The sequence below is a fragment of the Neolamprologus multifasciatus genome, chromosome 3 (assembly GCF_963576455.1).
Source record: "Neolamprologus multifasciatus chromosome 3, fNeoMul1.2, whole genome shotgun sequence".
NCBI classification, from domain to species: domain Eukaryota; kingdom Metazoa; phylum Chordata; class Actinopteri; order Cichliformes; family Cichlidae; genus Neolamprologus; species Neolamprologus multifasciatus.
The window spans coordinates 12,931,562-12,948,722 of NC_140441.1; the positions used below are offsets into that span (position 1 = coordinate 12,931,562).

The window sequence follows — 17,161 nt, forward strand, 5'->3', positions numbered from 1 at the left end:
TTTAATGAGAAAGACAGAAGCTCACTGCCGCTCTTGTACTTTGTTTTTCTTCCCTCGTTCTGTCTGAAAGAAGAAGGAGAGTTAGAGAAGTTGGGAAATTTACTTTCAATATGTAATCCAATTATTCCAGCAGCAGGTGAGGGAATAAAAAAAAGAGGGATAAAGAGGGATGAAGGGGATAAATAGCAGCAGTGGCTGCAAAGAGAACAGCCTGTACCTGTTTGCAAGCCAACCAGACACAACTTGGCTCATCCAAGCCAGCATTCATCATGTCAGCGTTTCTTTTTTCCCCTCCGTCTTTAAATCTCTTTGTCCCGACTGTTTTGTCACCCTCAGCTCAGAAACCCTCACATCTTCCCATTCCCATCTCGTGTGCCCGCCGTCCTCTTACGGTATCTCTCAGGAGTTAAAATGCACAGCGTGTCTGACACAAACCAGCCACCGTTTTAACTGTCACCAGAGCAACCGGACAACAGAATTAAAGCAGAGATGGAGAAAGGAAGGAAGAAAGTAAGAAAGGACGTCTTTGTGCTTCTCTTACTTTTTTTTTTTTTTTTAGGCTGGGCTTTAATGGTGTGATTAAGTGGCTGGAAACCGACAGAAACAACAAAAACAGAGCGTGGCAGCAGGAGAGAAGCGGAGGATGAGGTCAGACTGCTTCGCTGTCCTGTTTTGGTCCAGAACAGAAAAGTCTTTTAAGCGTCTGATTGGCTCCTGGCAGGACAAGGAGAGAGCGGGGTGGTAATCGAGAAACTTGTTTAAAGAAGTGACTTTGAAGAAATCGTTTAAATTTGTAGAGCCACTTTTATTATTAGTTATATTTACAGAGAGCACAGCTTTTTTGGACACATACACACACATACTTATTACACTGCGTTGGACTGATTAGTTTCATATTTAGTTTGTGAAAACACAGAAACATACAGGATTTTACCAAATATTAAACTTGTGCAGGAAGTTGTGATTTAATGGCCACGAGATTGTTTCAGTGATTCTGAAGCAGTCTTAACACTTTTCAGGCTTCACTAAACCAGCTGCTATTTTTTGTCCTTTTTAAAACAGCGGCTCTTCCAGTGCGACCACATCTCATATTAGTGTCCTGGCCTGAAAAACTTCATCTTCCCATTTTGGTGAGATTTGAGAGAATATATCAGCCCCGGAAAACACAAACAGAAAACGACTGGTTCCTTTTGGTGTGTCCCTCGTCTCACTGTCAAACAATGACTTGTGTCCGTCACGCATTTCAGAGAAACGGAGAAAGCAGCAGTGCAAAAAAACATGTTCTTCGGTCACTTCGCAGCTACAGCGGATGAGAAAAGAAGAGCCAAGCCACTCTCCCAGCGTCTTCAAGTCAAGCCCGTAAGCAGAGACTCTTGTTGGCACATCCATTCGCTCCTTTATGTGTGCGTGTGCGTTTGTTCAATGAAGTGGCTGGCTTTGCCCACACTGCGGCTTGGGTACGCCAATTATGGGTTTGACCCAGGCAAACACTCACTCTCTCTTTCTGGAACACACACAAGCGCAGGGTGGCCCTGCTATAGCTGCACAGCATGTTTCAAAAAATACAGCCATGTTGTGGTTTTCTCGTGGCTGTGAGCTAATCCGCCTGTCTCAAATCATTATTCAGTCTGCCGCCGGAAGAAATGCGAAATGCACTTCAGTCCTTTGGAAAAGCCCGCAGGCGCTGACCAAAAATGTGTCTTTCAGCGTCATCTTACCTCTTTGAAAAAAGCGATTCGTGTCAAATATCTCCCAGGTTGTCATAAATGATATCGGGCGCTCTCAGCCGTGCTTGTTGGTGCTGGCTGTACCACATAGTAGAAGCTGGAGCCTTAGATTTTGATACTTTGCTGTACACCACTTTCCCCCTGTCTCCACTATCACCACCACCCAAATGTTGTTGTTGTTGTTCACATTATTGACGGGACCTCCATGTTTTCCAGGGGGCAGAGGAACCGGCTCCTTACGAGCGAAACCACCCCTGCCTGGCTTGGGAGCGGTAAGGGGCTTGGGGAACCGCGGCGTCGGAGGCTGTGGCGTGCCACGGCCCTGGCCAAACTGGGGAGGGGATTGTCTCTGAGGCTGCTTCCCCTCCTGTCCTGATGGGGTCACCGTCTCCTCTTGTCTCCTCTGGCTGTGAGGCTCCGCGTGAGCTTTGTCATAAAAAAGCATCCCTAAGCTAGCGGGTATGCTTCCTTTTGCACAACCCTCTGGTTCGTCATATATGTGCTCCTGGGAAGAGGCGGGAGGTGACGGAGCTCCTTCTGCGTTACCTCCTGGGGGTCGCCTGCTATTGTTCACCGCCCGTCCTCCCCCTCGTCCTTTCCCTACACCCCCGTTCAGACTCAGTGCGTTCAGATCCATAGTGATCTGATCGTACACATGCGAGTACAGATCGCGGGTGCTTCCTGTGGTTTACTGCCTGACGGGTGATCCCTTGGACGCCCGCTCCCACGGAATCGTCGCCTACTGGTCGTTGGCGTGGAGTGGGCACTGGAGCGGTGGCTGTGGATGGGCTGCTGGTTTGGTTCTGACCCTTGATGCTGTCCACCGGGTCAGAATAGAGACAATCAGCGCTTTGCAGAGGCAAACGGACTGAATCAGCTGGTTCAGAATAAAGGCCTGCGCTTTCATCAGCTAAGCACACGCCTTGCCCACATGTCCTTTGGGAGACCGCGGAGGTGTCCCTGCCACCTCCCAACACCCCCAACATCCCTGGAGGCTCTGGTAAACTCCTCCCTTTAGTCCCGTTCCACCTCCTGCACCCTTCCTCCGTCTCCTCCGTCTCTCTTTCCGAGCACACCGTCAGCAAGAGCCTGGTTTGCTCCCGCCCGAAATCCCCGTCGGCCTCGCGACTGCTGCAGCTGCTGCTGTCGCCGCTTCCCGTCGCCGTGCTGGCAGAAATGGTATTGCGGAGATGTTGAAGCGATGCTGGGCAGTCTGATTCAGAGTTCAAAGGGCTGCTGAGGGCGACGGTCTTCAGCGAGAGCTTTTCTGTGACTGGATCGCCTGGTCGACCAGTATGAAGATTCTCATTCCCTTGTTTGGTCTCAAAGGTGAAGGTGCCAGGGCCTGAGTCGCACCGTCGGCCCGCCTCGAATGAAAACATGACCTGGAAAAAGAAAAAAAAAGGTTAATTTAGGGTTAAGTGGTGTCTGTTACAGAAGGGATTGACAAATTTCAAATGAAACAGAAGCAACACAAGTCCCAGCACTTCCTTTTTCCAGTGAACTTCGCTTCATTTTCAAGTTTTCTGATTAGATCTAAATAATAAATTTACTTCCAAATTCTAACTGAGGCAGAAAGTTGAAAGTCATTATCTGTTTCCCTTCCAACCTGCACCAGCGACGGCATCAAATACTTAAACATAAACATCACGAGTAGACAAAGTAAACAGCCTCTTTAAAGGTCATCTGCTAATTTTAAGTCCTGATCTTGAGCTTTGAAGCATCTACGTGACACAAAACAACCACAGAGTCCGACCCTAAATATATTCGGTGACGCTGAGGCTCAAACCACATGTATACGCGCTGTCATTGTTTTCACTTCCTACGTATAATCAGTCGTGCGCCGTGCGTTTAAACTTAGGACAACACACATCCTTTCCAAGTTTGTCAGAGATCAACATGTTTTGATGACCTGAGGAGATTTTAGCCATTTCTCTGTTGCTCTGATCGTTTTCCTGCCTATCAGAGACACATTTCAACTCACCCTGTCCCTGGCCGTATCTCCTCAGCAGCTTGTAGGGCCACACAGAACCTGCCTCTTGGTCTTTTGGCTCCTTCAAGATCAAAACATCGCTTTCAGCTTTCAGCCAGTAGTGCCCGCGAGCCCACAACGCTCCGAGGCCTCGGGTCCGTTGAATGGTTTACCCAGAACTCGTTCACTGCAACAAAATAAGAGCGATTTTTTCCATAAATCTTCTAGAAAATATCTGGCTGGATTAGATTTAACCCCTGAGCCCAAAAGACTGGACTGCTTTGTGACTTACCCTCCTCTCTGGAGTAGTAGATGAGGTTCTCGGCCATCTGCAGGTCCTGGGGTCCTCCATTAGAGTCTACAGCGCCGCTGGTACTGCTGCCACTTCCGCCCTGTTGGTCACATAAACACAACAGACAACCAGACACTGAATTAGGATACCTCGCAGCATGTACACATAAACATATGTAAGCTATGTGTTGCACTCTGAATGGTTCTGGTTCTGCCGAGGGGTTTCTTCCCTTTTAAAAAGGGAGTTTCTTCTTCCTATTGTCGCCAAGGTGCTTGCTCACAGTGAGTGTGTCTGACTGTCTGGTTTTTACCCAACAATGTAAAGCACCTTGAGGCGACTATTGTTGTGATTTGGTGCTATATAATAAAACGGAATTTCATAAAAACACAGCAGACGTGAAGGACCAAGTAAAAAGAGTGAGAGGAGAAAAGAGTAAAGTGTTTAGAGAGGCTGAGTGTGCAGTCTTCCTACCTGGAAACTCCCTCTGGCTTCCTTTCTGCAAATATCTGCTACGTTCATGCTTGTGTACATGTGTGTAGGCGCTCACACGGTGCAAGCTGCGGCCTACATAGACACTCCAAGGGCATGTGGGAAAATTTGGAAGACTCACGCACAAACAAAAAGAAAAGTCCACATTGCAGTCGATACTGAATTGCACTAAATCCGCTTTTTCATTAAATTTGTGCAAATATTTGTCGTCACGTTTAGGCTTGTACACTACAGAGCAGAGAAGCTAGGTGCAAAGAAACATATTGTAGATACAACAGAGATAAAGACATTAAACACACACACAGGAAGCTTTAAAAAACACACACACACATCCACCCTGGTATTAGTCACACACTGCAAACTCTGCTTCCTATAGCAAACCGAGCATCAGCCTACGGCGCTGAAAAATAAAGCCGGCGGAAGAAGTGCGAAAATCTACAACTTTCTAACGTCCACAACAGTGTTGCCAACTTAGCGACTTTGTCGCTATATTTAGCGAGTTTTCAGACCCCCTAGCGACTTTTTTTCTTTAAAAAAAGTCGCTAAAAAAAGACGTAAAAGTGCATATCGCTTGTACTCTCAACAAGCAGCGGGTGCTGTAACGCAGTCAGTTCTTCTTTTACTCTTTTACTCTTATGTTGTTTGTGGATCACAAGGTTTAAAACTACTTTATAAACACACACACACACAAAGTAACTCCACCAGAGTGCCTATTTCGGGTCACTTTTGCCGGTCCAAGCCCGGGTAAAGGAGCAGGGTTGGAATTGTGACATTAAAAAAACAATAATTGCTAAAATAAATTTAATTTGTAGTTCTAAATAAACTCTAAATGCATTTAGGACATTTTTTACTCACTTTATGTCTCTTCCACGATGTTATTTCTCTCTCCAACAGCGTAGGTTACAATTACATTAGCATGACCAATTATGCAAATTAGGTGATGGCGTCATTTAGCGACTTCTAGGACAACCAATAGCGATTTTCCTTACTGAGGAGTTGGCAACACTGCGTCCACATGAGGCTGGTTACTAAAGTGAGTCGGTCCCCCCATAGGCGCCCATGCTAAAATGACCAAGTTCATTTAAGACAAATTGAACGTTTGAGGCCTGCAACAAAAAGGTGTTGGGAGGCTAGGTGACTTTAGCTGCTAGCTGTCTGCTAGGCCTTCAAAGCCGCTTATAGGAATAACCCGAGCTTTTGACTCCAGTATTTTATTTGTATATTGCTTAGTACTAATTAGTGTACAAGTCTTTAAAAACTATAAAAAATACCTGAAATGCAATGTCACACATGGTATCCATCCAATCCTTGGCAACAGCCTTTTCTGCTGAAAACACGTGTGTCTTGTCGTTTGTTTCCACACAAAACGCTGCATGTTGTCTTTGGGGGCAGCTCTCTGTCAGTGCAGGCAGGATGGAAATGCACTCGGACAAGCGAATGATCTTCTTGGTCCAGCTTCCTGGTCTTCTCATTGGAGCCGCCTACGGAGCCTCCGCCACCTCCACCTCCGCCACCAGGAGCGTCGAAGAACTCGAGGCGGGCGACTGCCATTTTGGCTGGCAGGGTAGAGGACGAACCAGTTCTTCTTCCATTTCTGTGGAGTAACGAGAACGAGTAAGTAACGAGAGTAGCTCCAACTGAGAGAAGCGTTTTAGCACCTTCACCTGGCTGGTTATTTGCAGTGACAAAGAGGGAAGCTGCAGAGAACCCTGTGATAGAGTATGTCACAAGAAACTCATAACATGGTTGAAGGGTGTTTCTCACTTTTTTTTAAATTTTCATTTACTGATGGTTATAAATGCTGACACATAGACTGGGAAATATCGGTCTAAAATACCGACCCACTAATAAATCAGGTCAGCCAAAGAGCTGATTAGGCTGCTGCACACTCTGAACATGCATTTTCTTGCATTATTTGTGAAGACCAAATCAGTAGCACCAGGAAACTTTGACAATATTGCCACGTGGACAGAAGCATGACTCCAAATGCAAATTATCATCACTGAAAAACATGTGAGGAGGTTACACATTCTAGGTTAGGGTCATATTTTCAAGTACAGGGTGTGTAATGTTTACTTTCTTCTGAACATTTCTGTCGTAGTTTTTATTTTTTTAAGTTTTACTGATATTGTTCACTTTACAGTACAAGACTTTAGAAACACAAGTTGTTTTTCATGTAGCGATCAGACAAGTAGGCTGAGTTTAAACTAAATCTGAAAGCTGCCTAAGTGGGTGGACAGGCTGAAAAGGTAGAAAAGGGTGAATTTGAATTGAAACACAAGATATGATTTACATTATCCTGTTAATGTCTGTCGAACAAGCTAAAAGTGTGTGGTTTGATCTGATAGCAGTAGAGGGGAACGCAAAATTGTCCACAAATGATTAAAAACTGATGAAGAGTAAAGTTAAGGCTCAGAAATTCTGAGTCAAAATGAGATTTCCAGGCTGTTCTGTTACTCTACTGCTCTGCTGTCTGAGGCTTAATGTAGGAGGCGTGTGGTGATGACTCCAGTGCAGTTTAACTCAAATCTGTTGCACAAGCCATTGTTTCCTTTACATTCAATCAGCAGCAGTTGCAGACCTCAGCATTAGTCATCATTGCTCATACAGAAAAATCATCTTAAAAGCATCTACTCATCTTGAGTTTACACATAGATTAATTTAGTATATTAAAATAATTCTATGAGTTTTTGAGGTTTAACAGTTAGTTCGTTTTAACCTAACTACTCCCGCTCTGACTGCATCTGTACATCACTTTAGGATAAAAATTAAATCAATATCTCATTGAGGAGGTTTTGGGTTTACGTGTCTTCTGTGTAAAGAAATGTGCCTGCTTTATCTTTTATCTCCCGGGATAAAAAAATGACCCGGACAAAATTTGGCGACAGGTTTATCATTTCTACCCCGAGGCCAGCGGCGAGGAAGCAACAGCTAACAATGATCGCTTCCTCCACAAACAGGGACAGCAGCAAACAACGTGGCACGCGATCCGACGCTGAACAATGAGAAGCTCGGCAGGTGTAAAAGAGCCCCGGCGTTCACTGCTGAAAATAGACATGAAGACATGTACGGCTGCATGTAGTCAATATGGTGTAGACTAAAGTAGTGTTTATGAAGCTGATAACTTATTTTATTTAGAAAATTCCTCCAAGCTTTTTACTCTTTAGTCATATGTGGACATTTCTCCTGAAAAAGTGCGTGTATGTGTTTCCCCTTCAATCACTCAGCGAGGCCTGACAGTCAGACAGCTGAGTTTGTAACAGGAAGGTCAGGAGGTTTTAAAGTCCTTTGACCAGCAGGGAAAATCCAGCGAACAGAAGTAAATGAGAAATATGAATATTGCAACGGCAGGAAAGGTTCTACTTCACTGATAAGAAGCGAAAACATTATTTAGTACATCAGAAAATTAAAGCCCGAAGAACCTGAAAGCTGAGTGGAACAGCAGCCACAGCCCAGTGTGTTTAAAAGGGTTAAAGCTGTAAAAAAAAAGTGGTATTATTACATGATATATACAACTTAACAAAAATACTTTATCGCAGCACATTCATTTGTCATGTTGGGAGACACACAAGGGTTAAAACCATTTAGTGGCTTCATGCCATTCAGCTGTCTTCCATAGAAGTGTGAGAGTGAGTCAACGGGAATTATAACAGGATGCAGAAGCTAAAGAGATTCAAAGGAATTCAGCAGCTTCTATTTTACTTACACCTGCTTTTCCTACTGACACATCAAAGACCTTTAAAGCTAAATCGCTATAGCTAGTTGTTATTTATTGTTTCTCTTTCTAGTCTTCTCATATTCTGAGTGTCTTGACCAAGCAGCAAGTAGGAAAAACATAGTTTCCATTTGCCAAATATGTAATCAGCTCTATTCTGACGATAATTTAGCTTTATTTTGAACTTGTGTGCGTTAGCAAACAAAGAAAAGGACGTGTTGGCTTGGACATCTCCTAGCTATCCAAAACCTGCTAAAACAGTTGGTATAGCATATCATATTGTCTTGAAATGAAACCAGTATAGTTTTACATGATATAAGTTTACGTTTATGTAGCATGCACAGATATGTCTGACACTAAGGCTAATAAAGGAGCTACTTTAACTAACTTCAACAAGGAAACTGCTTCAGCTGAAGGCGGAAACAACAAATTGAGGCAAAAAGTCACCATCAAGCACAAACAGGCTACGGAGGCATGCAAGGAGGAGATATAGAGCCAGCTGATGTGTGGGCCAAAGTAATTAACGCAACTGAACATCGCTGGAGCGCTTGCTAGCTGCACTCTATACGACAGGAAAAGCAAACGATGGATGGAAACTCCTGATGTGGTCACAGTGAGGAAAAGGAAGACTTTAATCAGCAGGTTAAAAAACTCGACCCGAGATACTTTTATTTTACTTTACATTTGACTTCTGTTGTGTCACTACTGTTGCTCCCTAACGCTGAAGCTTCTGTTACTTTGTTACAATAGATTCACGCTTTGAATTAGTTAGACAGCAGCTCACACAAGCTGGATGCCGTCCTTCATTTGATTTTGACTGGGAACATCAATAAAACACTGTTAAATATTATTTTTCTTTATCGTCAGAAACATTTTAGTAAATTCCATTTAAATATTGTTATAATTTTGACTCTATAGAGCCCAGGCCAGCAGACTAGCCCAGCAGTCAGATTGAAATGTTCATATTACAACTATCATTTGCATGTCAGCTAAGAAATTTGCCAACTCCAGCTTGTGGATTCTTTGGGATTCGTTGATTAGACTGTAATAGACAGTCTTTGGATGCTATACTTAAGGAAATGTAGTGGAAATGCTTGTTAGGATAGTAAAAGCTCTCAAAATGGTAGGTGCTGCATCTAAATATTTGTATATAACATACCGGTGAAGTACACTTAACTGTAACTCACAAATAAAGGACTAATAGGATAAAGAAGAAGAAATAAATAGAGCACCTCAAGTAAAATGAAGTACTTCCTAACTGTATGTCAGTAAATGCTCTGCCCGTATTTACTGTCAACCATCGGTTTGCCGTACTGAATAAGCCCTGACAGCTTTTTCATTATCATCCGCTGCATGAAAATCATCAACGTGTGACTCAGTATGTAAAGGTGGAATTATGATATTTGCATGATGCTTCAGATACAGCTATAGCAACAGGATTTGTGTATATCTACAACCTACAGGGTCCTAGTTGGTCTTTCTGAGGTTTCCTGTAAAAGCTGAGCTGGATAACCTCTGAAGGCCTTGAGGTAAATGTGTTCATAATAAATGTCTTAATATCCCGGTCAAATGCAGCCATAAAAGAGGTCCCCGCATTAAATAAGGCAGCTTTACCAAAGTCCTCTACGCACAGACACACACTGCAGCCTTTAAAATGAACTGCCAAAACAGACAGGAAATGTGTGGGATTGTCATTACTCAGGATCCTCTTTGCTTCCTTCATCTGAATCCTGGTCTGTGTCAGTGTATATATATGTGTTTGCGTGTGTGGGTCTGTGCGAGAATGTCCAACTGTTTGCCGTGGACCATACAAGCAAATGCACGCACGCAGACCGCGATCAGCCCTTCTTACAACGTGATGTAATTCAGTGGTGTACATGAAAAGGATGTGAGACTTTAAAGCATGTGCGGGTGTGCGACTGTGTGTGCAATATGTCTGTCTGTGAAACAGCTGCTCCATATAAGGCAACCGGCCGTTATCAGCCGCTGTTACACAGAGTGGAAATTATGCAAAAGAGATGTATTTGAGCGAAGGAGCGAAACTTCCTCAGTGATGTCCTGTCTGTTTGCAAGAGCTGGAAGAGTCGAAGAGAAGCACATGGCCCATACTTATCTGCATGTCATGAATAAGACGCACTAAACTCGCAAGGTATCATTCCCCTTTACATTCACTGAAAAGATTTCCCCTTTTTTCAGCATTTTCATGACTGACTACCACTTTAGGGTAGTATAAGAAATATATAATTCTTCTTCTTTCCTTCAGGTAGCTGTGCACTGAACATAATGGTGGAAAAAATAATGAATTTTTCACTTCTTACACATATTCAACTCTTTGTTTGTTTATATGCCACAGATTCCACTGTGCTTCCAGTCAGGATTACAAAACTTTTGGTTTAATTTGCTTGTCCTTCCAACTGTCATTACAATAAGTGTTTGCATACAGACAGATGCTTTCAGGCAGGTAGATATACATTTAACCAGTCTGTAATAAACCAGTGTAATAACCCACTGCACCATCCTCTTACTGGCCGCAGACAGACCTCAGTGGCACGTGCAGGGCCAGTGTGTGTGTGTTTCTTTAAGCATAAGTGTTTGTCTGTATCATGCCGTGTGTTGTTGGTAATATGCACTAAAAGGAATCTGGTGGAAAACAGAGGGCTCTCTGTTTATGTGTGTCTTTATGTAAAAGGTAGACAAACGAGGAAGACGTTTTATAAGAGAAAAGGAGATGGCCAACTGCTCTGACCACAGGTCTGCTGCCCTAACCTCAGTCCTCTGTGGTGTCTATAAACTCGAGCTTTTCTCAACTGTTTGCAGATTCTCTCGACCCAAAAACCAAACATGAATCACAATGAGCTCAGATTTGAGTGAAACTAATGTGAGACAATAACATCTGAGCAAACCGCAATAACTGCCTGTTCGGTTCATTTACGCTTTCCGTTACTCGCTCCCAAACGATCTGCTGATTTGACTCAAATTATATTTGCGCTACTACACGGTGAGGCTGGTACCATTGTGCACACGGCGTGTGGAAAAACAGCTATGTGTGGAGTGGAGATTTAAAGGGCGATAGTAATGTCTGTGAAATCAGGTAACACAGGTAAGAGGTCGCTCTCAGCGCCAACACAATTTTTCAACAATGACGTCGTCGCAAAATGTGGAAGTTGAGGTCTAAGTTTAGCCAAATCGACCAGCAGATCCAATAGGAACAGGCACTCTGACTACCGATTAATCCTCAGAGAATTTTTATGATCATCATTTGGTCTGTAAATGTCAAGAAATATTACAAGCAGTTAAAAAGATCAAACAGAAAATCTAAAGATCCTGGAACCAGTGGATTTGTTGGAATTGCTGCATAAAAAAGGACTTATTATTAACAAATTTCTGGTGACCAGTTAACTCATCATTATCTTAGCACTAACTATCAGATAAAACAACAACTCTCAAATACTTTCACTTTAAACCAACAAGTATTCCCTGGAAAGCTGGAAACACTGGATTTTTTTCTCTGTGGTTCAGTCCTTCGCATCAGCGATGACATGTTCAGTGTTGCCAACTTAGCGATATATTTAGCGAGTTTTCAGACCCTAAAAAAAGACGTGAAAGCGCATATCGCTTTTACTCTCAACAAGCAGCGGGTGCTGTAACTCAATTCAATTCAATTTTCAATTCAATTTTATTTATATAGCGCCAAATCACAACAAATGTCGCCTCAAGGCGCTTCATAACGCAGTAACGCAGTCAGTTCTTCTTTTACTCTTTTACTGTTATGCTGTTTTGTGGATCACAAGGTTTAAAACTACTTATAAACACACACACACAAAGTAACTCCACCAGAGTGCCTATTTCAGGTCACTTTTGCCGGTCCAAGCCCGGGTAAAGGAGCAGGGTTGGAATTGTGACATTAAAAAAACAATAATTGCTAAAAAGAAATTTAATTTGTAGTTCTAAATAAATTCTAAATGCATTTAGGACGTTTTTTACTCACTTTATGTCTCTTCCACGATATTATTTCTCTCTCCAACAACGTAGGTTACAATTACATTAGCATGACCAATTATGCAAATTAGGTGATGATGTCATTTAGCGACTTTTAGGACAGCCAATAGCGATTTTCCTTACTGAGGAGTTGGCAACACTGGACATGTTACTCAAGTTGCTCCTGACAGGGATGACAGCTCAACCATCACCAGCGTGTGCAAACATGCGAATGAGGTCCTTAATAAGACGCTGAATGTTCAGTTTTCTTTATCTGTTTCAGCGAGTACGTGCAGCATCGGCTTTACATTAACAAATGACAAATTCTGCGAAATGTGAGACTTTCTGAAATCTATGTCTTGGAGGAAGTCTGTCAAATATGATCAATCATTTCCAGCCGCAAGAGTACCGAATTTCTGACGCGCAGAGTCAGAATGTTAGCTAGTAAACGCTAGCTTGAACGGGCCAAATGTGTGGCACATTTGTGCGTGCCTAAATGTTCATACTGTAAACTGTTTAGCTTACTTTTATTACAAAATTAAAAAGCTTTACTGTAATATCGTAGTCCATGACAAAGTTCATTTTTATGGTAGTTTTAGTCAAAAGACAAAAAGGGTAGTTCTGTTTTCAAGTATTCGTATTTTTAGGGAGTGGTAACAATTCTGAAAACGTCACTGTGCTGTAACACGATACCTGTACAGAAGTATTAATGCTTACTGAAGCATGATGACCTGTTGACTAAAGGCGGCAAAGGGGGAAAAGTGCACCGGAAATAAATCAGTATAATGACGTTGAGCTTTTCTCTGTGTTCTAACCGAGTGATCGGGAGAGTGACAAAAGATTTTAGTTTGGGGGTTTTTATGCCAAGATATGAACCAAACTCCCTGAAGTACTGTTGTGCCTGTAGATGTTGAATGGGAACGAGGACTTGATAAGAACAGGAAACGCCAACATTAAAATGTACGCAAAGAAATTGCTCCCACTGTCTTCCAGTGTAAAGTGCAGTAAATGTTTTGTAAATTTCTCTAAAATTTACAGAACTAACACTTTAAAATACTCACAGTTACAGAGTTCGGTCCAAACATATCAGGTATTTGTAAAAACAGGAGGACATGAAAGTAAATCATTATGCAAAGAGGGGAAAATATCAAATCTAATGCATTGATGGGGATTTTCAATACTGCCATCGTGATCCTTTGTACTATTCTTGCAGACTATTCAAAGAAAACTGCACACTTTCCTGTATGCTACTTCCACAAACTACAAATGATTTGTTGTTTCTTTTCCGAGAAATGTGATGTAGCTACTGAGGTGCTACCTGCAAATACAGACAATCTGACACACAAACCCATTAATCCACTGCGAGGACCTTCAGACATGAATCACCATTGGATAAATGTAGCGGCCTCCGGGCACGTAATTCCACTTCATTCTGACACACCCCGTCTGTTCAAGTGGCAGCTAGCTCCTGGCTTTAGAGCTGCACTGTCATGCCCACACCTGCACTCTTTAAACTCAAAGCTTTGTGCCGCTCCAGCATGAAAGTGGACTGCAATCTGCAGGTCCAAGATTTATAAATCCAAATATTTATCTCAAACATGGTTTTCCAATAAACCATATTTACAGTGTACATAAAGGTGCATCACCCCAAATATTTGCCCTGTTTTACACCTCTGCGTTGCTCAAATGTGCTTCTGATTGGTTAAAACAGAGCAATATGTCATATTTTGGATCCTATGAATACCGCTGTGACACAGAGTGGCATCAAAGGAAAAGCAGAAATATTTGTCTTGTGGGTAAGTTATAGAAGGATGATGCGCATTCTGGTTATCTTGCGGATGTGAGCTACTTCTGGTAAAGACTTGGCACTGATGATCAAATGAATGAATACCAAACAAAAATCATTGTGTGACCTATTTTATTTCAACCAGATCAGCAAATGGGGCTGATCTGGTTGTAGATGTTGCCATCACAGCATCTACAACACTGGTCAAACAAAAGTGCCCACAGTGGGCCAGATCTGCAGAGTTATCTCTAATTAAATTTTACCCATCACAAGGAGCCAGCCTGTGGAAGCAGCTGTTCTCTGTGAAGACGTTTTTTTCTGAAGTTGACAGAAAAAAACCCCTCAGATAATAACAGGAGCTGTCAGCATCTTTCAGCTTCAAACAAAATACTTTGTTTGTTTCAATCCTTTATCTCTAACACGTATTTACCATATGGGCCAAAAACATTAACAAGTTAATTTAATCAGTGAAATAAACAGCTGGTTAGATAATAGCTAAATATAAAATGCGGTCTACTGTCTACTTCATGTTTGACAAGAAGAACAGAGCGAAACAGAAACTTGGGTTGGACGCTGCCACTTCACTCTTAAGTCACATTTTCCGACCATACACGTGGGAACGTCCTACCCTGTCCACTGACAGCTCGAACGATTGCATAATTCACCCACCAAACCTCGCACTAGTTTCAACACTTTCAGATCAGCCAGCATTTTGCTTCCTGTTCTATTCTGCTCAATTTTGATACTTTCTTTATACCCTTCAGGGTACTTCTGGTCTTCGGTCCTCGACACTGTAAAAGACAACGCCTCACTTTTGAAAATGGAAAGATTTAGGTCTGATCACGCTCTATTGAAAACTGCCTATAAAAGGCATTGAAACTATGTTTTGGGCGTGTGAATATGCATTGTGAAGTGTTGATTCCAGGGCAGGAAATGGAGCCAGAATGTTTTGTTGGTCCATGTCATATGACCACAGAGAGACGGAGAGACAAAGACCCTCTTACAAATCTTAAAGAGTAACCCAGCTCCTATGCAGTGGTGCTCTGAGGCCGAGCGCTGACACCAGCATGCACACAAACACACACACAGGTAGCTGTGCTGGTTGTGTGTGGCTGCGAGATGACACAAAGTCTGCATGCTGACAGCGAGTTTAAATGGTGTAAACAGCAAGTACAGACAGCTGAGCTGAAGTGAAAGTAAAGACTGCCATCTTTGTAGAAAATAGATTTGGTTTCCGACTCTACTTTAATGGTTTAATACATTTTATCATGAGTTGTTGTGGAAAGTCACATAAAGCTTGTCACTAACACGCACACACACACAACCAAACTTTCCTTCCTGACAGTACTCGGGGAGCTTGAGTTCACGTTAGTTTCATGTGTTCTTGCATTTAGCCCAGAGATGAATTTGCATGCACACTGATGCACATCACTACTCTAAACCACAACACAAAAAAAAAGGCCAGATCACTGAAGGCACAGCCACTGACTTCCTCCTTCTGCAGGTACAGTAGCATTATCTTTGAAGCCACTGGCCTGTAATTGCACCAGTGCTCTGTTTACTTGCCACGAGGTACAAAAAAAAACCATCTGTCTAGTGGAAGTACAAAGTTAACATCACTTAGTTGTGATTTTTTTAAAAAACCAAAATATGACAACATAATGCTGTCACGAGCAGTTTTAGTGCCTCTTTCTTCCCCTAAAAGGCTTTATTTGCTTCTCAATAATGAGCAGCAGCTATCCACAAAACTGGCTGAGTATAGAGTGGAGTTTGTGTGGTTGCACGGATCTCTCATTATTTTTAGTGACCCTGAATAAATTACATGGAATATTATCTGCTGAGATAACAGAGAGAAGTTATGGCTTGTTTATTACAGGCTATATTTAAAGTACCACCACTTCGTTTCATTTGCCTGTAATATAACACTGGCTATGGCTACACGCACTTCCTTTATTTCTGTGAACGCAACATTTTATCAATAAAAACAGCGTTTTTTCTTTTCTATTCCTGGGTCTTACCTTTCCAAACTTTTGGTGTTGCACATAAAGCTGTCCCTCCTTAACGTGGGTGTCCATGCCCCCAAAAACGCTAAAGCCCGCCGTCCTCCACAAAGATGAAACTGGACTTGAACTTGACAGAAGAAAATCACCTTTTTTTTCTTCTTTCACCCCTCAACAACTTCTCTCTTCTCTCACTTCCGCTCCGCAGCCGTTAAACCGTGTTTATCGCGACGCTCGCGCGCAGGTAACAGTGTCATGGTGATATTAGAAGAAGAAAACGTTCCTAACTGTCACCGAGAAGTCCTCACAAACTTAAACAATGTCCAAATGTTGTCGGCTGCTTTGACTATCTGTCGCCTCTCACTCCTCCTGTAGAAATGGACCAATGAAAAGCCGCGCTTATACGACAACGCGTCACTTCCGGGTATCGGTTTCACAATAAAAGCGCTGTATAATGTCATTTGACTTCATGCGTAAGGTTGCAAAAACCACAAGAGAAGTTTGCTGTAGTTGTGTGTAGCTTTTCCAGCGGGTGGAAAATGTTCCAAAGATATTTAGATAATTAAATATAGACAACTTCTGTTGGTGGTGGGGAAATGTTTTGTATTTGTTTGTTTTTAAAAGTGTGAAAATTGTTTGAGAACAGCCTGCCGAACCCAGTTGTGTCCTTATCGGCTCCCCCCACTGCAGTGCATCAAATATTTGTTGAATACTTCATTAGAAGTGTAAATGATTATTATTTTGAAATTAAAACAGTTTTATTTTAGTAAAACAAACGAGCTGAACTCCTATGACAGTAGGCTTTACTGAAAATCTTGCTATCATATCAGTTCACAATGTGCTTTATGTTGATCGTGAATTTGAAACCGCCGAATGGGGAAATGTTTATTCTAGGATCCTCTAAAAGTGATATCCACCAGCTCCCAAAAAAATAAACTCTAGAATATCTGTAGTCAGGAAATTTCACTTCTCGATTTACGAACTTTCTCTGTAAAAGTCGATTATTGTGAACGTGGAAGATCAACATTACCCATGAAGAATCATTATTCATGGAAGTGTGAAAAACACGGGGAATATTTATACATGCTTTCTTACTTGGGGAAAAATAGTTTTACTGTTAAACTGAGTTTTTTCTCCCGTAGCGCACGTTTATTTTGAAATAATAAGTAACAACCGGTATTGTATTAAATGCGTTATACTTG

The 17,161-nt window shown here is 42.2% G+C and overlaps 1 protein-coding gene across 1 annotated transcript; it reads right to left on the minus strand.

Moving 5' to 3' along the window:
- Positions 1 to 784: 784 nt before the first annotated feature.
- Positions 785 to 16,353, minus strand: dok1b (docking protein 1b). Its single transcript, XM_085155457.1, is given in 18 exon segments — positions 785 to 1,885; positions 1,888 to 2,397; positions 2,399 to 2,658; positions 2,661 to 2,688; positions 2,690 to 2,759; positions 2,761 to 2,810; positions 2,812 to 2,835; positions 2,837 to 2,986; positions 2,989 to 3,030; positions 3,032 to 3,112; positions 3,698 to 3,822; positions 3,825 to 3,864; positions 3,867 to 3,886; positions 3,992 to 4,091; positions 5,752 to 5,928; positions 5,930 to 6,025; positions 6,027 to 6,074; positions 15,978 to 16,353. Coding segments are annotated over 18 exon segments (2,022 nt in total). The 5' UTR covers positions 16,035 to 16,353; the 3' UTR covers positions 785 to 1,741.
- Between the last annotated feature and the right edge of the window lie 808 nt (positions 16,354 to 17,161).